This window comes from Haemaphysalis longicornis, unplaced genomic scaffold (genome assembly GCF_048455015.1).
Source record: "Haemaphysalis longicornis isolate Haplotype H1 unplaced genomic scaffold, Haemaphysalis longicornis Haplotype H1 scaffold_6, whole genome shotgun sequence".
In the NCBI taxonomy this organism is placed as follows: Eukaryota; Metazoa; Arthropoda; class Arachnida; order Ixodida; family Ixodidae; genus Haemaphysalis; species Haemaphysalis longicornis.
In genome coordinates, this window is record NW_027526407.1 from 104293603 (window position 1) to 104317696 (window position 24094).

Sequence of the window (24094 nt, forward strand, 5' to 3'; positions counted from 1 at the left end):
TTACAAGTGTTACGTGGCTGGAGGGCGTTCAGCGGTAGATGTACATTATATTTACAGAGCATTTACATTAGCAGACGGGGCAGTCTTTGCAGAGACAGGAAGAGTCCAAGTCGCGTTGTTCACAGGCCGGAGCGGGATCGTCGTTCGCTTTCTCTTTGGCCGGGTGTCATTGACGCCAGTTTCACTAGGCGCTTTCTCGTCTGGCATCGCCTACGTGCGGAATCCCGTAACTACCAAGTTGTCGTCTGACTCAAGTAATCCATCACTTCTGACGCGTTACGTAGCAGTCTGGTTTCCTTACTGAGTGCGCACAAGAAGAAATCGAGAAAAGAAAAGCACTGGTTTTCAAAGAAAGAGGAGGGATAGTTACACCTTATATGTTACACAGCAGCAGGCGGAACGCTGTGTAAGTACAAGAAAGAGCGACAAGGCACTTAACTTGGGTGCGGTTTGAGGAAAATAGTGCGTTCCGGTCGGCGCTTGGAGTTGCGCAATCTCGGGTCCCCTCTCTCCGAGATTGCGCAACACGACGCGGTGTGTCCCCTACGGCTACGCTCCGACGTCTTCGTCATTAATCGTCAAGGTCTCTGCATACGCGACTGGACGAAGCTATGCAGGGCGCCAAAGGGATTCCTTCCCATGAGCTACTTGAGCCTACGCGAAGGTGACTTCTGATAGCGCTTTGCACGAACAGGTGAGCTTTGGAACTGTAAAGGGCAAGTCGTCACTTGAAAGAGGCTTTGAGCTGTTGACTCGCGCCGTTTTTTTTTTGCCCTTAGATGGGACGGAGCTTTCATTCGTAATGTTTTGGGGTGCGAGCCTGCTTACATTAGCTTCGTTACAAAGCGTAGGAGGTTCCGACGTCGCGGAAGACGCCAGACTCTGTCCGGTAAGTGCGAAAGAAAACAAAGTTGTTTGGCTCTCTTTCGTGACTTCCATTCGCGTCTTTCACTACCGGCAGATTAGTTGTGGTTATTTATTACTTTAATTACTGCCAACTAAGCGTACGCAGGACGTAGAGATATTCGGAAATGCAGCTGCTTAAAAAAGTTCTTCTCTTCATTCGCGTTTTGGTGGGGAATGTAGTGGGTTTTCGGGGACAAGTACCTATTACTGTTAGGGGTTTAATGGAGAGAAATTGTGTAGAAATATCGGGAATTGTTCAATACTTAAAAATAGTTTCTACGCCGCTTCTCTTTTCTTTGATTTTTTTTCGGAAACTACGCATTTTTGCGCAAAAATATGGCGTTACGTGGTTGGGGCTTTTTCAGGATTTTTTATTGTTTCGGTTTATTTTTTCTGGGCTTTTTAAGTTTTGTCGTCGTCATGGCGAGGTGGTGTATAAGCTATATTTTCGATCTCGTTCACTCATATTTTGTTTCTGGCTTTCATTTTTATTTTTGTTTTTAAAATTACCTTGGACCAATGGCTTTAATTTACACTATTGCAAAGATAAAGAGGGTTAACTTCGCTAATTACACAAACACAGAATTACACATTTTATAGCGAAACTCTCGGGCTAGGTATTGATCAAAGGTGCGCGCGTCGACAAAGAATCGCCCGCGCTCGTTACAGAGCAAATGAAAAATGCTCTGCCGCTCTCAGTCCAATACAAGCATCCTGGGAGAAGTTATACGGAAATTTCCCGCTAATACGACTGTATAACTACGCCGGATTGCCCTTGCTTGTTTTAATTCCGCAATTCTAAGTGAGGTTGCGAACTTTACAGAATTACCGCCTCCTGTAAGATATGTCCCCACAAAGGGGGAGTATGGTTAAAGAAAGCGACTGTAACACGGTAACTGTTTTTAATGAAACTATGCCAAAAGAAATTATTTGAGAGGTAATTTATAATTATTTCCGAGAAAGTAATGTGTATGTGTCTTCATCCAATCAATTAAGTAAGTAACCATACATAATATACTGATCCCCCAGTACATCTTCGTTAATTTTACATCTTAACGGTAGTGGACGGGCTATAATTGTTTGTGCAGCTGGAGGGTGTCGCACAGTTTCAAGTGTGAGGTATTGGGCAGACAATGCTTTCTCATGAAAAGTCTGGTTGAAGTGGCGTGCTGGCTTAGGCGCTGTGCATCGCCGAACGCTATCCTTGAATACGTTGCGGTTTCGATGGACAGATGATTCTCACGAGTGAACAAGACCTTGGCATGCGTTACGAATCCCCGTAGCGTCGCGCTGTTTTCCACGAAGGCGGAGCCCCACAGCCTACTTATCCGCAGCGGTGGCTCAGTGGCTATGGAGTTGTGCTGGCGATCCCAAGTACGCTGTTTGGATCCCCGGCTGCGGCGGACGCTGTTCTGATGGACGTGAAAAGCGAAAACGCCCGTGTGTTGGAGATTTCAACGCTCGTTAAAGATCACCAGGCGGTAAAAATTAACCTGGAGCCCTCCACTACAGTGGGCCTCATCGCCTGTGTAGCGTCGGCGCGTTAAACATCAAAATCAATCAATCAATCAATCAATCAATCAATCAATCAATCAATCAATCAATCAATCAATCAATCAATCAATCAATCAATCAATCAATCAATCAATCAATCAATCAATCAATCAATCAATCAATCAATCAATCAACCCGCACTCAGTCATTAAATTAACCCGCACTCAACTTGCGCCGGACCACATTAAATCTGTACGGTTGCAGTAGGTTGATTGATTGATAATCTTTTATTGGAGCAAGGAGGGCGTGTGCCGTATGGTGGGGAGAGGGATGAAAGGAAGGGGATGACTAATCAAGGAGGGAATCCTTGTTATGGGGGCCTGGAAGTCTTCACCGGGGTCGGCCCCATACTACTCGCGCCAGACCACTCTTAACTGCAGGTAAATAAAGGAGCCATTCTAGTCTGTGTATAAGGATGAGCAGCGAAGCTCCAGCAATGATATACGTTAACCGGGGCGCAGTCCAAAGAGTGCACTAAACAAAACCCGTTTGTCTGAATTTGCGATTCAGCATAATTCCTAGCTAATCATCTCAAGGAACCTTGGGAGGGACTAGAGTTTTATTTTTGCAGACTAACACAGGGCTGTCCGTTTCCATCCTGTGGAAGCCCGTGTATCGACAGCAGATGGGGATTCCACAATATTTACAACCTGACTCTCAACAACGTAACTACAAAAAGTCAATGACACACTCCTCGTAATGTTAAAGTCGCCTCGGAGGCTAATTTCAGTACATCTTTTTGTTAACCTACTTTTATTGGATTGAGAGGTATCAACATTTGCGAGAAACGGAGACAAAGTTTTTTCGTGTCGACACGATGTGCAGAGGGACGGACATCGAATTACCCCTCCAGCTACCTACCCATCGAGCTACCCACAGCTTTGCTGTACAAGCACGGCCGAGCTCGATTCCCTTTCCGCGAGAGGAGGAGAGTCGAGTCGGGCCATGGTACAAATTAGGAGCCACTCCAGTCGTTAACAGCGGATGACCAGGGAAGCTATATGAGGAAGGAAGGAAGAAGAAAGGACGGAAAGGCCTGGAGGTTAAACAGGTGCAGAGCCCGGTTTGCTACCCTGCACTGGGGGATAAAAAAGAGATAAAAAAGAGGGCGGGAGAAGGGGAAGAGATAGGAGTGGAAAGGAGCGCACTCAAGTCCCATTCGGGCGCTATAGTCTTTCGTGCAAGTTCGTTTCGCCCAGGAAACGTAAAAGGGCTTTCGTCACCTTCTGCGAGGTCGGTGTTAAAGACCGATGACTTAGGATCGTTTCTACTGTAAATGGTCGATTGTCCAATCGGCTGAGCGCGGTGGCAAGCACGCTTCTCTCCGACGAGTATTCGGGGCAGGGACACAGCACATGCTCTATAGCCTCTTCCGCCCCACAGGCGTCACAGCGGGCGCTGCTGGCCATCTCGATGAGGAAGGAGTAGGCTTTCGTGAAGGCCACTCCCAACCACAGTCTACAAAGGGAAGTGGACTGGGGTCGAGACGGCCCATACGGAATACGGCGCTGAAGAAGAGGGGTATTCGAAAATACACATTACACACATGGATAGAGAATGTAAGCGTATTTATTTTCGCATCATTTGGTAGTGGTAGTGCGTTTGAATTTGTGCTTGCTTAAATAATAGACGTTTATCCTAGCACACAAACAGGGACGGCTGTCCGCTTCCCTTCCGCAGATGCCCATTTCTGACAGCAAACGGGAGTTCCACTGACTTTGCATCTTCACTGTCAGCTATGAAAAGTAAACAAAATTCTCCATAATGATGTAGTCGTCTTAGCAGCCAATTATCATATAACTGCTGTTTGGAAAGCTCATAAAACAAAAGTTACAGCCGTTTACTGCTGAGCATCAGCGATGAAGTTGGACTTGGCGGAATGTGCTTTTGCCAACGCAGAAAAATTTCCAGAACGTCGGCCTACATCCGTCCCCAACTCGGACCGCCCCATAATGTTCAGTAGCATGGGTGAAATATATCTATTGCACGAAGATGGCAATCTGGCTCGCTTGAAAAAAAAAGGGGGGAGGGGGAAGAGTTGTCAAGGGCGAATGTTCTTCAAACTTTAGTTCTATTGAAGAAATAGGGGTTCTTCCCATAGGACCCTGTCACACGCACCTTTAGGGCATAGCGAATGGAGTAGAGTTGTGTTTGATTTGAATGCCATTGAGGGCCCTGCATGACCTCTGCAAGTGGCTAACTGTTGGGTGATCTTGGCGGCATTCGGTGCAAAGAAGTCTTTCTGGTGAAAGTTGAGTGCTTTATGTGGCCGGTAGTGCTCCTAGTGGACAAGAACATCGTCTGATGGCGCAAAGCAGTGCGGTCCTTCTAAGGATAACTAAGGATAACCTCTTAGCAATAAGTAATTTATGAAACGAATTCGATCCTAAGAGAAGTTTATTTCGTGCAAAGCAAAATATGAACACTCGGTATAAGACACAAATGTGAAGGCTGAACTGAAGGCGTTGAAGCTATTGCTTCACATTGCGAACGTGAAATAAAAAGCTTCTGGTGTGTCTAAGACTATCGCAGGCTGATCTCATGCGCAGATTTGGACACGACGTCGAGGTTCACAGGGTGACCACGGAAGATGGCTACATTCTGGAAGTTGATCGGATGCCAGCGAGGCGAAAGGATGGCACCGAGGTGGCTCACACCCCGGTCCTCTTGGTGCACGGGGTGTTTCTCAACGCAGCAAGCTGGGTGGTCAATCAGCCTTCACAAAGCCCAGGCAAGCCTTGTGGCCTACAATTAGCAGGTCCTACAGCACCATGCGCTAGGATGGAATTCGGCACCATCCAAACTAACACAATGTCATATATCTAAGAAAGAACAATGATGGTCGTTTAATGTACACACTGAATAGTGACACGCGATTAAGTTTTTTTAAGGGGGCCTGTAATGCTCACCCAGTAGTAGCAGAGCCCGAGTATTGGATTGTTGGTTATCGATGCGATTAAACGACTATTGAATCCTATTAACAACAGAAATGTGCCACACGTATTGCTTCGACGGCTGTCATGTTGGACCCTCTTTTTGTACGTACTCAAGTTGCCTCCAAAGCAACAAGAAATTTTGCCGTATATAAGTTGCCTCATAATTCAAAACAAGGTAAGTGCAAATAAAGTTTCAAGTCACTGTCTTTTCGCCTTCTTATCATCTGCTCCTTCAGAGAAGACCTAATTTCGGAGCCCCATTTCCCCTCACGAGTTTATCTTTAGGTGCGCTCGTTAAATCATTACGATTAGTTAACCATTGGTCTGAACCTGCACGCTCGTTAGCTTCTTCAATTATTTTCTTCTTTCAGGATTCATTCTTTCCGACGCTGGTTTCGATGTATGGTTTGTGAATACTAGGGGAGCTCCGGAGTCCAACTACCACGAGAGCTTGGGAATGGAGGACCCGCTATTCTGGGCATGGAGGCAAGTGTCCCCAGCCACTTTGTACATCTTTTTCGCCTCTAAAAGATGCAGTGTGCGGCGGGTTTAGAAGTAGTTTAGCGAAATATGTGCCATTTGACTACCTGGACGTAAAAAGAAGGCAGCTAAGTAACTGAAACTTCGTAATACCAGTCAACGCAGTTCTCATTGTTTTAAAAACCATTACACTGCACGTAGTTCTATTGTATGTTCTCCTACTACAGCGTGTATAATACAGTGCTCCAGTAGAACAAAAGAATTATTGTCTGTTATACAAGAACATTTTCAGTCTGAAAACAACCCGGGTTAAAACATCTTCATGTTCTGAAGAAGAAGTCAGATGTTTCGGTATCACACTTCAGTTACGCATCTCATATCTGAACAGTGTTTAAACACACCTTTTCTGCAGTCCTACTTACAGGTTCAGTGTAAGAAACATCGTGTCGGGCACGAAGTTGAGTTGAGAAGGTGCATTTCGGCGCAGAGTAAAGGTCACAGCTTGGGCAAATTAATCCGTAGCCCTCCACCACAACGCTCATCAAAGCTCAGGCGCGGGTGCAGCTTTGGCAAAAATAACGGTCCAAAGTTTTCAGGGTGGCAACGGAAAATAATTCTTCGGATTTGCATACAGTCTGATGGATTTGTGTCCTTGAGTAAACGAAAGATTTATGTAATCAGTGCGAGGTCTTCGTACGCACCCAAGCAAAAGGAAGATTGGTATATGTCGCTTTTTCTTGTGTCAACAGCCACCGCAATTTACAGAAAGTTACTGCTGTCACCAGCATAGTCAGATGGATAAGAGGTATATCAAAATTTTGAGCCGCTGATTTCGAAGATGAGATTTAACGGGGGTTTACACTGTTGGTGTATAGGCATTACGTTTGCTTTTTGCTACTACCAGTACTTTTAATCCAAATTTGTGCCTGAAGCGCAATGTCACCCCGAAACATTTACCTCAAATCTCCCTTAGTGATATCGACCTCTATATAACCTAGAACTTAACACAAGTCAAAACACAAAAAGAAGCCATTCTACCTTAAAAATTCCGTACTTTTTTCTCGAGGTCTTCATCCCGATTTAGTGTCTGGGCACCCGCTTGTTCGTTGTTGCACAATATACATATTGGTGGTAAATGCTGCACATACATAACGAAACAATCAGTGTGGCATACACAGTGAGTGCTACATCACTCAAACAGTCTATAAACCTCACCACAATCGCAACGCACCGCATTATCGCTCGTTTGTGCCTTCTACATACGTTTCAGTACCCGTCACAATCAAGACCTGCTTCATTAACGCCACCACCAAGAGCTTCTGCCCGTCTGAACCACAGTCACCCATTCGCTAGAATTAAGTACTGCACATAATTAATGAATAGTTCTTTCTTTCCTCACGCAATGGCAATTCACTAACCGATGGCATAGCTTCGTGCACTAACCGTAGACCATTTCGCAAAAAACTTGAAAGTACTAACCTATCAGCCTTCACTTGAGACTCCTCCCGGATCGGTTGTGCAAATTTTGTTGTTATCTTATTGGCTTTTTTCTTTTCAGTTATCATGTTTGCAATAGTTCCGCTATTCCTAGGTGATGTTGGCTTCTATTGTGTTCTTTTGTGTTGATGTTGTCTTCCCGGTATATATTATACTTTGGCGTGATCCCCCCATATGTAATGCCCTCGGGCATTTGAGGAGCAAATAAATGAACTGAAATGAAACAATTAAAGGGAACGTGTAGACCAAACTCATTTCTAGGACGAGCCTTTCAGACCGCTCCTCATTAAAACTTCGGTTGTACAGTTGGTGTTTATCGATTTGTTTACGCACCTTGACGATTGCTATTTCGAATGTTCCCTGCAAATGACTTCGCAGACGCGGGATCATATACATCTTACTCAGGGCGTGACAAATACATGCTTCAAGTATGCTTGTAATAGGAAAAAACTCGCCTGCTTGATGATCGCTTCCGTATTGCGCGTACATCGTTCTTGCTCTTGACAGCAGTAACCAAAGGGCATTGTAGAGCGCTATAACTGTCCTTGTGCTTGTTCGAAGCCTCCATCCTTTGCTAGTCTGCCTCAAGTGGCCGATATATTCTGTGTTTACCAGTAACCTTTCTCCCTCCCAATCGGAGTACTAAGGCAGCCCCCGTAAACCCACTATGTAGTGATATAAGTAGGTCAAAAAATCGCGTAGCACCATTAAGCATGGGTGTCAGCAGGTGGTTATAAAATGAGCACTGTTTGATCCCTCAAGCCACACCAGGGGCGGTATTCCCGTGTTTTGTCCCTTTTGTGTCCCTTTCAAAAGTGTCCCTTTTGAGCGAGCCCTGATTGGCTAAAAGCGTACACCCGGATGTGACGCCAGGCAAGCACGGCGGAGCTATGCGCCGTGGCTACTCGGAGCAGATGATTTGGAGCAGACAATTTTTCGTCGCCTTATTGTTGGCTCGCTCGCGGAACAATAAACACATAAAATATACTCTGATACGGTTTCAGTTCTTTAAAATGCGTTTGCAAGAACAGTTACGGTATTTGAATCAAAGCCCCAATGCTTAATCGGAAGTACGTCACGATGAAAGGGACGAAAAAGGTACGTTTTAAAAAGGGACAGTTACGAGAATACCGCCCCAGAAAAAATGCCTCCATCGCCCCGCCCTTTTCCTCTCCCCCTACAATGAAACGGGTTTGCCCCCCTAAAGACGGAATACTGCGAACGCCCATACCATTAATTGAAGAGTTTACCTTCGTGGTACCGCATTGTGTAACAATAATGGAGTTTACGTTTACGCGCACACTACTTGACTGGCCGAGAGCATGGCAGCTGAATAAAGAAAACGACAGCTGCATTTTTGAAGGAAAATAAACTAATTTTAAATAAAGGGCTAGCACTTTCGCTTCAAAACAACAATGATACTAGTTTCAATGTGTAGAAGCAAAAGGGAAGAAAGAAAAAATTAACAATTTTATTTAACTTTCTGCCAATGTCTCGCTATAGGAATTGCGTCGTTATAGAATTTATTTATATTACCTACCTACATTTGTGCCTTAGGTTCGTGCTTCCGGCGTAAATGAATGTACCGGGTGCGCTTCCGCCGTTTCGCAGTTTCGACGAGATTGGAAGATACGACCTTGCAGCCGTCATTGACCACATCCTGAAGGAGTCAGGTTTCGCCAAAGTCGGCCTTCTCACCTTCTCGCAAGGCTTCACCGCGTCCCTGGTTTTTCTCTCTATGCGGCCGGATTACAACGACAAGGCAAGCGGCCAAGGTTCAGATAAGCATTCTAGATTTTATCCGAAAATACTGCTGTTTCAGATCGGGCTAGATAAGTTGAACCAGTATTAATCAATTAATTAATTAATAATTACTTAATTCAGCGATGTTCAGCTTGACACCACCGTGATTGACACCACCCTCCCCACCCGCCCCCACATAGGTCGAGTCGCCATCCTTGTGTCAATAAAGTTTTATTTATTTATTTATTTTTAATACTGCTAACCACAATGCAAGGTGTTGTAGCAGAGTGCTTCATACATGGACTACGTGTGTATAAGTTGGGATTACTTGTTGGGATAACCTGCGATTACTTTGAGTAAACACCAGAGAACTCTCGAAGTAAACAACAGAATTTCCTGAGTACTGTCTGGAAATTTAACAAAAGTGCATTTTTCACAAGATGCGAGGAACATCGATTAATAGCGATATTTCAGATTTTTCGGAAATGTAGGTACGCATAGTCATCAACACACCAATAGAAGAAAAATGGAGAGTCTGATGCACTTTAACAGAATCAATTTAAGATTTCAAAACGAGTCTGGGATTTTCCAATGTCGTCTTCCGTAACAACGTGAGTTGTTAGGTCACTGCAGTCTACTATGGTCCGTGGAATGAAGGAGTATTTAAATACGTACATTGTTTTGGTTTTTAAATGGTACTAAAGTGAAAGCGCTTCGTTACCTTGTAGCATACCCTGAGAAAACTCAACTTAATCAGATTTTCTGCTGTGGAGCCTCCGTTTAAGCAGTTTGATCATGAAAAGCAAGCGACAAATACGATTTCGCGCCAAAATTTACTTTAAGTCTGCTCTGGCAACTAACTGAGAGACCGAATGTGAGAACATTTGTAGTTGAAGGTGACCATGAGCACCACGTTTGATTCACTCATAAGACTACTTTGTGCCAAAAAGGTGATGCAGTTATAACGTCAACGCTAAACTCGGAGGCTACATATTCGGAAAAAACAGATAAAATAGTGACGATACCCCAGTCAGTTTCTCTCTCAGGCTTGATGTCGTCACAGGAACTAGATAATAATACAGACAATAAGTCCAGCATTAAAAAACGTGACTGTGCTTAGTGGGGCCTATAGTTCCGTGTGATCGTTTCACTTCAATGCCAACAAGGAGTTGACACCCTGGCAGCTGTGTTTTATTATTTCCCCTATTACATCGCTACTGCTGTAGACTAGCCTGAAAATAGAAAACTTCTGAATCTTTCTTACATTTCTTTTTAAAAGCAACGTTCTCCGATTGCAGAATGAGGTTGATTAAGTTTCTAAAAGCCTATTTTTTAAAATACGAAAGGTGGAGTTCTGCTTTGTTCGCCCGTTAAACACCCCGGACGCTGTAGTGAAATAGCGGCCGAATTTTTTCCGAATTTTTCGTTTAGTTTGCTCCTTTTTAGGCCATCGGCCATTTTTGGTACCATCACTCAGTCACGCCTAGATCGGGTACCGAGTTTTCACGCAATGGGGAATTTATTGCTTTCGCATTCATAGTGGTGCTCTTGGAGCCTCGCGGCTACGACGTGTACGGTATTAGGGCTGTGGAATAATTTGAGAGCAGCGGAATAAATATAAAAAACACACTTGATAAAATCAGGATCTTTGTGGTCAACAGCTCACAGCTTTTCCACTGGGACACCCGAGGAGGTCTCTCTTGTGAAGTATTTACACTGTCCAGGTGTTCGACTTCAAAAACAAAATTATGAAATGAAACAACTAGGCATATTTAGGTGTGAGCATTCGCCGTCGCGGAAAGGAGGCAATCTTGTGGTCTGTGTCCTCTCTACAGTCGCAGCGATGGAAGGGCACGTTCTGTGCTTAATATCGGTTGTGGTGGTTTAAGAGTTTCGTTCGTCGCACTACATTAATGGAAATGTGCAGTTGGAAGTTCGCAGTTGGCAGTGCGGAGTGAAGGGACGGTAATAGGGCGAATCCACATGTCGCATTTTGCCGTAGTTCGATGGTAGTCTCTTGTGTTGCAAAACATTAAAAAAATTCCCCGCATTTCCCCGAGGGGAAGAATGTGAAAGTGCGAATGCACGAGTTGAATTTGCGCGGTTCGGTAATGTTCGCGAAAGAGAGATCACACACACACACACAACTACAAAGAAAGAAAGATGCATTTATTCACAGACACCTATTTGTGTTGTCGTTGTACTTGATTGCTAGAGCGGATCTCAGCTTTGAAATTTTGTGTCAGTACTCCTTTAAGCGGGTGCATTAGCCCTTCTCACGCCCGATTCCTGGCCAATCCCCCACATGGGTATGTGCCATGTCAGCGGCCAGGCAGCGCGCGCCCATCTCCCCCCGTTGCCAAGGAAGACGAGGAGCGCGCGCACCCGCAGCTGTTGCTATGCGGACGGCGGCGGACGCTTCAGGCTCGCTTAAGAAGTGCATTCGCACTTAAAATAATCATTTCCTTCCAATGCAACTCAATACACTGATGACCTTATTATGGCAGTTCTGAAGTAGTGCAGAGCGATATTTAAAATGTTTTTTCACATTTCATTTTTCATTTTCATTTTTTCACATCTTTATTCGTTAAGAAAACGCATTTCAAGGTTTAAAGTACGTATAGTGCGATTTCAAATAAACAAGGTTGTATATTGTCTTCATGCCCTTTTAAAGTAGTAGTTGATTAGGAATACCGGAAGGTGCTCTCAATATTGTTTGTTACGGAAACAACACTTCTGTACATCAAAATTAAAAAAAGATAGTAATAGTGAAGAGATAAGACAATTGTTTAAAGTGATTCAGGAAAACGTGTTGCTGGGCTTGTTGGTTACAGTCTAAGAGCAAGGTCAGTACCGATAAAAAACGACACAGGAGAAATAAGACACGGACAGGGGCTACTTTTTTACTCCCAACTGTTTATCTGCAGATACCAGCATTGCACATTTATACCAACATCCAGACATGCGCAAAGAATACAGCAGCATAAACGTGCAAACACGCGTCAACAAAAGAGCTTATCTAGAAACCGCAACTCCGCTTTGAGCAATATCACAGATGTTTCACTAACACAATCGCTAGCTTTCAATATTAGGCGATGCGCTTCGATCAGTTCCCTGAGCTGATTTTTGCTTCTGCCTAGTATCTTGGTTTTGGAAAATCATGGATCGCACTTGCTGCAGGATTTGCAATGCGTTGTGAAATGTGCCCCATTATCAGTTTTTAAATTTTGCACATGCTCCCTGAGGCGGCCGTTCAACACATTACAGCTTGTCACATATAGAACTTCGTGCAAGCGAGGGGCATTTCAAAAGCAACCCCCCCCCCCCCCCCACCCCCTCCGTGCAATCAACGAACGGCTTGTCATGTCTTTGATCACAGTTCCTCTTTTTGCTATCAGAAGCAATACAAGGGTAGAGTTGGGCTAGCTTGTTCGGGTCTGAAAACACAGCAGGGATGCCGTACCTCATGGCAGCTTTTTTTTAGGTCAAGCGAAACCTTGTGAAGTTACGGAACCACTTCAGGGCGCTTTTCACTTATTTGTTGAGCAATCGTCCTAGGCCTAATACCCCTCACTTTCTCAAGGAAGTCTTCTGCATCCACATCCACGACCAAAAGCGGGAAGCAAGCCGACAATAGCCGCTGCACCTGATTGTCAAAACTACCCTGCATCATGTGGGCGCACGACTACCGCAAGACAGATTCCAGGCAGATACTAGCAACTGCCCTCTTAACTAACTGAGAGTGTGCCGAGTCAAAAGGGACGCAGTTGTAGCGCCTGTTCGTATCTTCTTTCTCGTGTACCGCTTTTTATACTGCACAACGAAAATGCGCTGGGTATACTTAGACTAAACAAACGGGACACTGAGGGTACTGGGACGAAGCGCGACTTGCAACTGTTTATTAAACAAGACAGTGAAAACTGGGGGACACGTAAAATAAATACAAGGGCGTGACTTTTCGCTAGCGCAGCAAAAACCGATAAGAACAAAGAAGGAACATGAAAGTGAAGATAATGATTGATTGATTGATTGTAGGGTTTAACGCGCCGACGCAACGCAGGCGATGAGGCGCGCCGTAGTGGAGGGCTCCGGATTAATTTTGACCACCTGGGGATCTTTAACGTGCGCCGAAATCTCGTACACACGGGCGTTTTTGCTTTTCACCTCCATCAGAAAAGCGGCCGCCGCGGCCGGGAATCGAACCCGCGACCTCGTGCTCAGCAGCGCAACGCCTTAGCCACTGAGCCACCGCGGCGGGTGAAAGTGAAGATAGCAGACCTGCTTATACGACAGCAATGCGCGTAAACACTGGCGTGATAAATGTGGGAATGACTGCATGCAAAGTGATATCTTTCTCATGGTGGTGGCTCTTTTTGAATAAATTTCGTTCCTGGCTACAGATTGACGGAGTGCTAACGAACCCGTAGTTTTTTTAGCGCTAATCATGCTCTTGTTCAAAGTGCGGACGGATAGACGAACAGTTGTGTAAAGGTGATTTTTGTAAGAACAGTGAAAAATTGAACACGTATAAAAACCTTATAAAGCCGTCGTGTAAAAACCTTATAAAAACTAATTCGTTTCTACTTTCAATCTTTAGGTGAACATTATCGTCGGGTATGGTCCCGTGGCCAACCTCACCCATTTGAAATCACCAGTGAGGTTTCTTGTGCCACTTGCGGAGTCGTTAATGGTAAGTTGCCTTAAAAGAACATGCGATACTTTTCTTTGTGAGCACTGCGCCAGCGTCATTTGTAGCATACAAGTATCCTCTAGATATGTCTTTTTCCGCTAAACCCGGCTGAACGACCAGAGGCAAGAACATCTTGCCTCTCTTCAAGCCACGTTGTCTTTCACAACCTTCAAGCTCTTGTACAGCCATAAACAAATGAAACGCGAACTGGAAAATATTAACCGGAACACACAAATAAAGCAATTTCTTTCCACTTAAGTCAAATTTATGCACGGCTTAATTACAGTAACGAAGTTGGGAAATGTGGCTTTCTAAATATACCAATAACGCGCCATGAAGGGACCCACACGAATACTATTATTCAGTTTTGCGTGTTTTGGTTCACATTTTCCTTTTAGATGCGACCGCATCTTATTCACCCGCCTTGTCCCTGCATCCGGCGTCGTCGGCGTTGTTGTCGGCGTCCGCCCCTCCCCCATTCTCCTCGCCGCACCAGCTGCGCTCTCCGCCGCTCACCCCCTCTCCTCTCCGATAGCGAACACTCTCTCGCGAAGGGCATTGAATTGGATTCGATTGGATTGGATTGGCTTGGATTGGCTTGGATTGGCTTGAATTGAATTGGATTTGGATTGGATTAAAGTGGATTGTGTTGGATTGTGTTGCGTCATAGCCGCGGCACACGCACTGGCGCCGGCGCGCCCCCTCACCGTTATGCACGCTATAAAACGCGGTGCCTGCGCCGCTCCGCTCCATCGTTCCAGCGCCGTTCCTCCGCTGTCCAACGCTGCAACGTGAACCCCCTATGCGTTGCATCTACACAGAGGTTCCCGCGAGGGGAGGTGGTAGTTTTTTCGCATTTCATTTGTTCACGGCTGTACACGCGTATATATTCTGTTATTGCTATTAGTTGAGGAGCATGCGCTTAAGCAATGTTAACAAAATAGCGCATTATTGGTTCACTATGGCTGCGGGCCAGCGATGGTAATCAGGCACTATAGTAGTACCTCCTAAGACCGAATGGTCCTAGTGAAGGATTGTCATCCGCTTGTTCCAGGCATTGCTAATGGTTCTCAGCCACCGGCCTTCAAGATTGAAGGCAAGTTGGGCGTGTGCCCAATAAATAGAACACACATAAAACAGAATAAAAAAAACATTTGCCAGCTTGTGGTGCATAGCACAGGATCAACAGGTTCTGATTGATTGATTGTAGCTTTTAACGCGCCGACGAAACGCAGTTGATGAGGCTCGCCGTAGTGGAGGGCTCAGGATTAATTTTGACCACCTGGGGATCTTTAACGTGCGCCGAAATTTCGTACACACGGGTGTTCTTGCTTTTCGCCTCCATCACAAAAGCGGCCGCCGCGACCGGGAATCAAACCCGCGACCTAAAATCAACAGGTTCTGACGATCAGGTAAAATATTAGGCGTAAACTCCTCCGCTGATAAGACATAGTGTGGTTTGTTTGTACATGTTTAGCGTCATTTTGAAGTCTAACGGCGGAATAATATTTTATCATGACTTATATTATTCCCCGCTGCTATAGAGGCCAATTATACAACGTGCAATTTCTTAATGAGCAACGTTTTTCGGTAAGTGACTCGTATACCAGTCAGGGACCATCTTAGGCTCCTCGCTACTATTCAATGACGGCTTGTCAAATTGAACGAACCAACCAAAACTAAATAGCGGATCTTGGTCCATTTGGAAACAATGTTTTTGCAGTTTATACTCGGGCGTGTCTGACTGTTATGTCTGACTTTTTAATGGGGCCGCCAGATGTAAACTGTAGCAAAGCGACGAATAAGCTTTCGCGCAAAGTGACGAAGCTTGCATGATTGCTCGTCGGAAAAGGGAAGAGCCGCGAAAACTGACGCGTTGTTCATGCATATGCGGCAAATGTCCCGGGGGAAGGCATGCGGCCTGATGCAAGGGTTACCTTTCCGTTTATACATGCTGGAAACACTATTTTTCTTCTTGTGTTGAGTCTCTCAAGGTTATCGGCAAGGTGAAGGCCGAATATGATGGGTGAAACCGCCATCCCAGGGCAAAGACTCAACACGCCTCGTGGGACAGTCCGCAGATGTCTTCACGGCTTCAGGCCTTGTCTCCGGCGACCGGAAATAAGAGGACAAATTTTTTGAACAACACCCTCGACCATTCATACAACGGAGAGGATCGACATTTATGCTAACTTGCGCAAGCATAGTTACAATGATTGTTGCGGTACTTGAGAGCGGTCGGCGGCATATTATCCTAGCTGATAGGGTGATTGCGAACGACACTTTCAGTTCTCCATTTTTTTTCACCACTTAGGAACGTTGTCGATTGTAAGTTCGAAAATACTGCTTACTTTTGTCGCTGCGTCAATTTCCTTGGGTTAGAAAACTGTTCATTTGTTTCTTTTATCAAACCAAACAAAGTTGAGCTGGTGCATGTAATGGGACTCTTATTGGTGCAGGCCGTGAACGACTTTTTCACCAACGGCGGTCTGCTTTTGTCAAGCCTAGGCCAAAAAGACGTAATAGCCACTGCATGTGACAGCCCGCTCCGGGACATCTGCTACAAGCCATTGGCAACCGTGTTCGGAATGAGCTCGAGCCAGCATAACAGGGTGAGAACAAATTCCTACTTCTTCGGACTAATATAAACGTTGCCACAGTTTCGCAACTGATCGGCGAAAGGTAGAACTTCCATTGCGCATGTGACGCGTGGTGTAAGAGAAATGAACTGGCGATGCTAAATAATGCAATTATGCGCGTGGGGCGTGACGTGGGTAGGCGGCGGGCCGACGATAGACCTATCGTTAGGTGTAACGGCATCATCGTTGTTTACAAATCACGAACACAAAATGCTGTTTTGTTCGATTTGAAACAATCAGGCATTGGTATCTCACTTAGCCGCATCCCGGTCCCGAAAGCCATTTTTATCGACAAAAAATAAACGCAAAAAGTATAGAAAAACTCAAATTTCGCGTCACAGTGACGTAATATGGGCCAGATTATTATGCGCAAGCACAAAAACATTTATCAGTGTCTCAACTACACGTTAGCATTCTTGTGTTACGGTCAAATGGAATGAATCGCACAGTCATACTCCTTGGCAGTGGCTGAGGTTGCACACAACTGCGCAAACAAGATTCCGTGACGTCACTCGCCGAAAAGTGGCTGCGTAGTCGCCACTGCTTCATTTGTTTTATTCAATATCTCGAATATTGTAGCGAAAGCTACACTACGCGACCTCGCGCGCTGTTCGCGGGGTGACCAGTTTTGACCTGGAGAGCTAGAGGCCAAACCATACTCCTTTCCGCAAGCGCCGGGCACGGAGCAGCGACCCGATCGCGGGGAAAGTTGGGCGGTGGAAAGAGATATGCTTATTCTTTAATTAAACCAGTGTGAACTTAAACAAAAACCAAGGAAATGTAACGCAAGGACAGCCGCTGGTCTAAAAACTAAAGTTTATTATCAAGAAGGGTGAATATGAACACTTCACACAAAACAATAAAAAACACTGCGCATGAGCCAAAAAAGGTTACAAAAGCCACAGTGTAAGGCAACTAGATAGACACCGGATACAGTCAAGGCCCACGCAGATATGCAATCTCTTAGGAATGAAGACACACGCTTGTGTGGCTGACATACATGTCTGCTCTTTCTGCTGTGCGGAACTCTTCCATAATTATAATTTCGCGGGGCGTTTGTTAATAGGGTGTTTGTCCCCTTGTAAATAAAATTACAGCGGCAGGAAAATTAGGTTTATATACGTGGTGCTCAGTACAATGTGAAGAAAGATGGAATGATGGGAGTCCCTTTAATGAAAATTCATGCTCTCTCAAACGCACGTTGATACAACTTGGATTCAACTTCCTTTGTCTTCGTTTCAGTTTGCGCTGGTTTCATCCAAGAATACATCTTCCCAATTAGCCCAGCTTGCAACCCTTCTGGCGAGAAATAGGCGAGGATAGAACGGAGACGTGCGTGGGACCCGGGTCGCCCACCTGGCAGAGGAAGGCGAGGAGGCCGCCGCAGCAGCGATAAGCGCGCTAACCAAAGGAAGGCCAGGAGGCCACGGGCGGCGCAGAGCCGTGTGCGATGGAGGAAGACGAACATCCAGCTGTGGCCCCTGGTGCAGCTGCGAGCTTAAAAAACTCCGTGAGGCGAAAAAAGATGAGGAATAAGCAGTGTATTCATTGCAAACATGTCTGTATATCATTGCGAAACCACATCTCGACAACACTTCCACAATGGACCTAGCCAGGGCAGCCAAGCTTTCGCTATCAACTAGGGTTAACCAAAGCTAAACCACAGCAATTTTTTGTTTGAAGTTTGCGATGAAATCGGCACCATTGGTATTGCGACAACGGAGTCGTTAATGAACAAGACTTGCATTTTGTTTTCATGGAACCGTTAGGAAGTCAGTACAAATGCTGGCGGCGCAACGGGAGAGGAAGGCGCGGGTCGCGCCAGATAGAAATGGGCCGGCGACGGCCTGCCACTGAACTTTAAAGGACAGGTTGTCGAAAAAATGGTGAAACCTGGCAGAATTTCCGGAATATCGCTCGAATGTGTCAGATCAAATCGTAAAAAAATCTCGCACACATAGCGCAGCTCACCTAGGCTATCGTATCCTCCCACGTAAACCGGCGTACGTGTATCAATTTCTGGCCCATGGTGCACTATATCTTGTTAGCATTAGTTTGTTAAATTTAGGGGTTTGTTAAAGCAAGGGTAATTTATATATGAATCACATTTATTTGTGCTCTCTTACTTAATGCACTTTGTAACGTAAGAGGACATTGAAACGGAAATGCTTCGTTTTGTTCTGCAAAGGTATCAGTGCCCACTGGCTTGCGGTAGGTGGCGAAGGGGGCCGCGGTGTGGCCCTCCTTCCTTGCGAGAAATGCAAGAAACAATGGACTCGACCTATCCATAAATGGCGACTAACGAAAAATAATATTTTTCGCAAGATACGCATTCACCGTACAGTGCTTCAGTGTAAGGTCTTACCAGTACAATTAGAAATTTTGCTTATCGGGAAAAATTAGAAAAAAATGAAAATACTTTAAAGTACGACATTATTCAAAACCAGAAACAATGAATGATGTCATTCTTTTGCTATGGAATTCTTGTTTTGTTGTTTCTTTTTTTTTTCCTTTCAAGTTTTTCTTTCCCATTTTGTTGGGGAAGGACCCCTACTGACCTGGAAATAAAATCCCGCATACGCCACTGGTAGTATCTATAGCGCATCTCTGACATGGTTGCTGTTTCTACAATTGGTATTCTGAGATCAGTATATTTGGACCGGTCGCAAGAGACAGTTTATAGCCTATGAGAAAGCATAGGCGGTTACCAAAGTCTGCGTTTTTAGAGAAACGAGAAAGACGGGGTAATTTTATTTTTGTCGATGCAGACGAGGATTCCCGTGTACGTCGCGAACATACCAGTTGGGACATCCAGTCAAAACGCCCTTCATTATACACAGGTATGATTACTTTACATTGTAATGTATGCGGATGCTTCCTTCGGAGAAGTGTACACAATAGCCTGAAAAATTAGTCACCACGACAATAAATGTAAAAAATGAGAAATCTAGGTCCATGACGTTTGAAAAGTTTGTTTCTTCCTTTAGTCCTATTTGTTGAGCGCATAAACTTTTTTTCTTTTGCTTGAGTTGAAAGCAGCGAGTCGTGTAAGTACACCCATGAAGATGCCGCTCGTCAATTCAGTGCGAGCGTGAAGACGCGGCTAAAAACAAATGTGTTAAATAATTTAATTTTTCTGCGTCTTGTTTGGAAGCTAGAGGGGCAATTTAAACATGAATTCAGACAGTTCTAATCTTGCCAGCTCAATTCCGAGTGTTTAGTTGAGTAATACAAGGAAGACGTTCAAAGCAGTGTAGAGAGCCAATGTCTTAAATAAAAATATGTCACAGTAAAAATTTTCGCGATATGAACACTTACGCAAACCGAAGCCAGTAATCTAGCAAATAGCATGATTTGGTTTTTGTAACTGAACCTTAGTTCGTACCTGCTGAAAAGAGTTCGTTCCTTTTGTTCAAAATAAAAAAAAAATTTTTTTTGTTTAACCCACCGAAACTCACCCAGGAAGATGAGGCATGCCACAGTGGAGGTCTCCGGAATAACTTTGACCACCTGAGGACTTTTATTGCGCGTAGAAATCTCGACACATGGGCGTTTTAACTTTTAGCCTTCATCTGAAAAGCAGCCGCCATTGCCGGGATTGAACTCGCGTCCTTGGGCTTATGACCACAACGCTTTAGCCGCTGAGTCACGCGGAGGGTGAAAATCGGTTTGTTCAGTAGCTACACTAGACAAATAATCCCCAGGTTAACATCTGTTAAAGCATTCCCGTAAAATTATGCAACTTTTTGTTAAATATTTATAGCTTACTTGAGTGACGATGTGTGTATTGTAGAAAAACATTGTGCTTAATGTGGCCTGTCCATCTTAGTAAATTTCTGGAAAAGACCCATGCAGCTATCTAAGGTGAGTCTTTACGTGCTTATATCGACCTGTATTTTTACAAAATCTGAGCGAGACGTTGGCGAATTGGTAGGAGCTGGCAGGTAGGAGAATTGGTAAGTGAATGCCGCGCTGTTTGCCCTGCGAGCGTTTATCTTTCAACGTGTAGGCTCTCGAACCATTGAATTAGATAAATAAAATTTGTGATTATTCCATTCTAGCAAAGCAGGGCGAGACCGTCTCCACATCAGATAAGATAGCTTGCATCGCATTCAAAAGTAAGGGAACGGAGTAAGTTTATTGAGGAAGAGTTGTGAGTCAGCGCTCGTCCTCAGATTTCTTCCGCAGTCCTTCTTCTGTTTGCTCCCTACCACTTCCACATGAGCAGGCAATGAGTTTTACAGATCGACTTCAGTCTTATCTCAATAACAAAATGTGGCTCATCTTTTCTTTCAGTTGTGCAGGAAGCAAGATTTCGTCAGGTTTGACCACGGCAAAGAAGAAAATCTTGCTCGCTACTCACAGGTATGTGCATCATGTTGTTGGGCGGACTGGCAGCCAGATAACTATAGGATGATTTGTCAAAATGGTTACACTAATGTACGTCGGAGGTTTTTAATGAAGTGATTTCTTCACTGTTGATTGTTTGGAGGTAAGCCTACGTATCATTGTCGTCATACGTTTTTGGCTTGGTGGTATGACGCATTACTGTGCCTCAATGCAGTATTTCTTGACGGCTTTGAAAAAAAATTGTCCCGAATCTCTGCTGTAAATGTGGACTGTGAAGCTGCAAATGACACGGACAACGATTACCCATGCGGGGTCACATGAATTCACACACGTGGCTCTACAAAGAGTGAAACCAGAGACTCTGCCAGCCGTTACCTGGGATTCCCGGTGACGGGGTTCCGAACGCAGCAGCATGGGCAGAAAGAATACGTGTTTCCAAGGGTGTGGAGGAGGGCGGAACGTACGGCTATGGCGTCATCTCTCTCACCGCCTCCCCCTCACTGTTGTTTCTCGTGTAGCCCACAAAAAGCGTCCTCCATCTCCCCAAACGCGGAATTCAAACCACCGTCTGTCTCACCGTCTCCACGTGCGTCGTTAAGACGACGGGTTCTCGCTCCGCTTCTATTCGGGCCCAGGTTTGATCCCTGGAGGTGCAAGTAGTTTGTTCGGGTAGCCGGGGTGTAGCCAGTAGCCATTAGTAGCCTGGGATGTTTCTTTGTGTAGCCAGTAGTAGCCTGGGAGTTTTCTGCTGACGCGGACACGGATATTTCCTTCGATGGTTAGAGGTATGCTGCTTCGCAGTAATTAATATTCTTTAAGGAAGCTTGGTTTTATCTTTACATCGTTTATTCGTTCTTCGTTGTGTGCACGAACTGTAATAGTTATCGTCAATGCGATAGTTACTGCGGTACTAAAAAATACCCGAGAGATACGTTCAATGTGGCTCAGAGATGTATATATTGGGCTAAATTAAACAGGTAGCAGCCCCGGGAAGAAATCGTTAACTATACAATACAGTAAATTTTTGCACCTGTGGCATTGTTTTGATTTAGCTTTCCACAATTCGGTAGAGTTATGAACCCATGACAACAAAGAAAATTCGGCGAATGACCATATGGATGCCTAAACTAATTGGTAGCATTGATAGTCCTTCACTACGGTGCGCCTGATGGCCCTCGATTTGAATTTCCCTATTATGACACGTATTCATCCTTTTCTCTGTCCACATAGTCTAAGAAACACAAATCCAATTGTTTGTAGTAACGAATGTATTGCTTTTCAGGCAACGCCACCGGCCTACCCGCTGGAGAGGATTCGCGTTCCTGTGGCACTGTTCAGAGGTTTGGGTGACATCTGCGCAGACCCTGAAGATATCGAAGATTTGAGTCGAAAGCTGAGCGATGTGCTCGTTGCCGACTACGTGGTTTCAGACCCTGAGTTTGGACATTTAGATTTTGTATTCGGCATCAACGCCACAGACATTTTGCACCGCCACATGGTAGACGTCCTGTCTAGGTACACATCGGTCAGTTCATATGGGTAAAGCGCGTAATATTTATTTAATAAATTATGGTCTCTTCAAAAATTGTTCAAACTAAATGGACAGCAAAAAGCGGGTTTTTTTGACGCCATATTGTGAATTACACTCACATTTCTTCAAGGGATAACGAATCTAATAAACTTCACATAGTTAAACCCACTATAGCAGAGGGGGAATCAAGCAGACATGGAGAACGCCTCACAGGAGTTGTTTTATGTCGTCTCCGCATTGGACATACACATCTGACACACAACTTTCTTCTGATGAAAGAGGGTAAATCGAGATGTGAGGAATGCGACGGAGAGCTAACAGTAAACCACATCTTACTCTTGTGTAAGAAATTTGAGGTCCTGAAAAAAAAAACATTTTAGGCTGTTCTGCAACGAACACATTCAATTTCACCTGAGTACTTTTAGGAGAAAACACTCCGGTTTCAATTTCCCCCGTTTTTACTTTTATAAACGAGGCAGCGCTTGTAAACAAATTTTAACGTGTTGTAACAAACGGTTATTATACTCAAATACACAAAACCTTCTGTTTGGCGCTTGATAGCCTCAGTTGCTTATGTGCCATAAGACACAACACAACACAACTCGTATTTCCTATTAATTACCCGTCTCTCTACCATTCCATTGCGGCTCCTTGTCCAACACGATATTTCATGTGTCATTAATCCCTCTCTCTTTACCCTCCTTTCAACCAAGTCACATTGCGTCGGAAATTCCAATTACAAAGAAAGCTCGTTCCTAGATGTACCTATTCGGTGATATGGTAACGATTCAAAAGGTTGTTTCGACGAGCTTATGACAACTTTTCCGGGATTTATGGGGTAGCTACGAACGGTCTGGTCCCCATGACCACTGCAGTGATGCCAAACATCGCTTGCCGCAAGGACAGCTGCAGACAGATCACATGCCATAAGCTGCAGCAGAATGGCGAGTTGGGCTAGTTGGTGTGATTGCCCGATGAAACCTTCAAAAAGCGCAACACTGAGAAAACGCGACACAAACGAAGGGAACACATGACGAGCGCTTCCAATTGTGTCGCGTTTTTTCAGCGTCGCGCTTTTTGCCATAAGGTTGACTTTCAACGAGGTGAGTTGAAATAAGGTTAGGGAACGGGGAAACCACTGCTATACCCGCTGGGCCATGCATGGTCATGCCCGGTAGAGATTAAGCGAAGTACTGAAGTGATATCCGTCGGAGACATCGTGTGGGACAGGCGGCCGGTTGGACAAGCCATAAGTCGGCGGTCGGAGAACACCAGTGGCTGGCGGTGTGCGGCCGCAATATTTCGCGACATGTCCGGCATAACGGCAAAGGAAACAAATGGGGCGGTTGTCCCGCGTTCTCCAGCCATTGTTAAACTGAGGAGGAGGCCGAACAGGAGGAAATGAGGTCATCGGTGGTACCGGGCGCTGATAAGATGGTGCGGCCTGACGTGGAGAGACTCCCATGGTGTCAGCACACGTCATAATCGGTGCCTGGGTCGACCGGGCGACAGTTTCTGCATACGTCATCGGCGCGGTTATCGCAGTCATGTGATGAGGATCCACAACGACAGTACGCGGCAGGTCTTCAGCTACTTGCTCCTGAATCACCCTCCTGAGTGTCAGCACAACAGGGTACAGAGTCTCCGCAACGCAAGGCAGCAGCTGACGAGCGACTTTCTCACGGACAAGTTCCTTTATGCGCGACAACAAGGACGGGCTTTCGTGGTCACCGATCAAACTTGCTATAATGTAGTCAGGAGCTGAAGG

The 24094-nt window shown here is 45.1% G+C and overlaps 1 protein-coding gene across 2 annotated transcripts; it reads left to right on the top strand.

The window, feature by feature from the left end:
* Window positions 1-772: 772 nt before the first annotated feature.
* Window positions 773-22809, top strand: LOC144141110 (gastric triacylglycerol lipase-like). Of its 2 annotated transcripts, none has more exons than XM_077672636.1 (9): window positions 773-889; window positions 4993-5191; window positions 5768-5882; window positions 8985-9135; window positions 13714-13806; window positions 16266-16418; window positions 19214-19285; window positions 20742-20810; window positions 22078-22809. In XM_077672636.1, the coding sequence occupies exons 1-9, from the start codon at window positions 803-805 to the stop codon at window positions 22336-22338; spliced, it is 1200 nt and encodes a 399-aa protein (XP_077528762.1). In that variant the 5' UTR covers window positions 773-802; the 3' UTR covers window positions 22339-22809. The 2 variants fall into 2 exon arrangements, with proteins under 2 accessions (XP_077528762.1, XP_077528764.1); XM_077672638.1 differs by having other exon boundaries at window positions 778-889; window positions 5010-5191; window positions 22078-22808.
* The last annotated feature ends 1285 nt before the right edge of the window (window positions 22810-24094 follow it).

Bases quoted from the DNA above. Each gene is read 5' to 3' on its own strand.
- LOC144141110 (XM_077672636.1), top strand. From the start codon at position 803: ATGTTTTGGGGTGCGAGCCTGCTTACATTAGCTTCGTTACAAAGCGTA. The intron at 5,192-5,767 runs GCAAGCCTTGTG...TTCTTCTTTCAG, and splicing joins TCAGCCTTCACAAAGCCCAG to GATTCATTCTTTCCGACGCT. The intron at 5,883-8,984 runs GCAAGTGTCCCC...GCCGTTTCGCAG, and splicing joins CCGCTATTCTGGGCATGGAG to TTTCGACGAGATTGGAAGAT.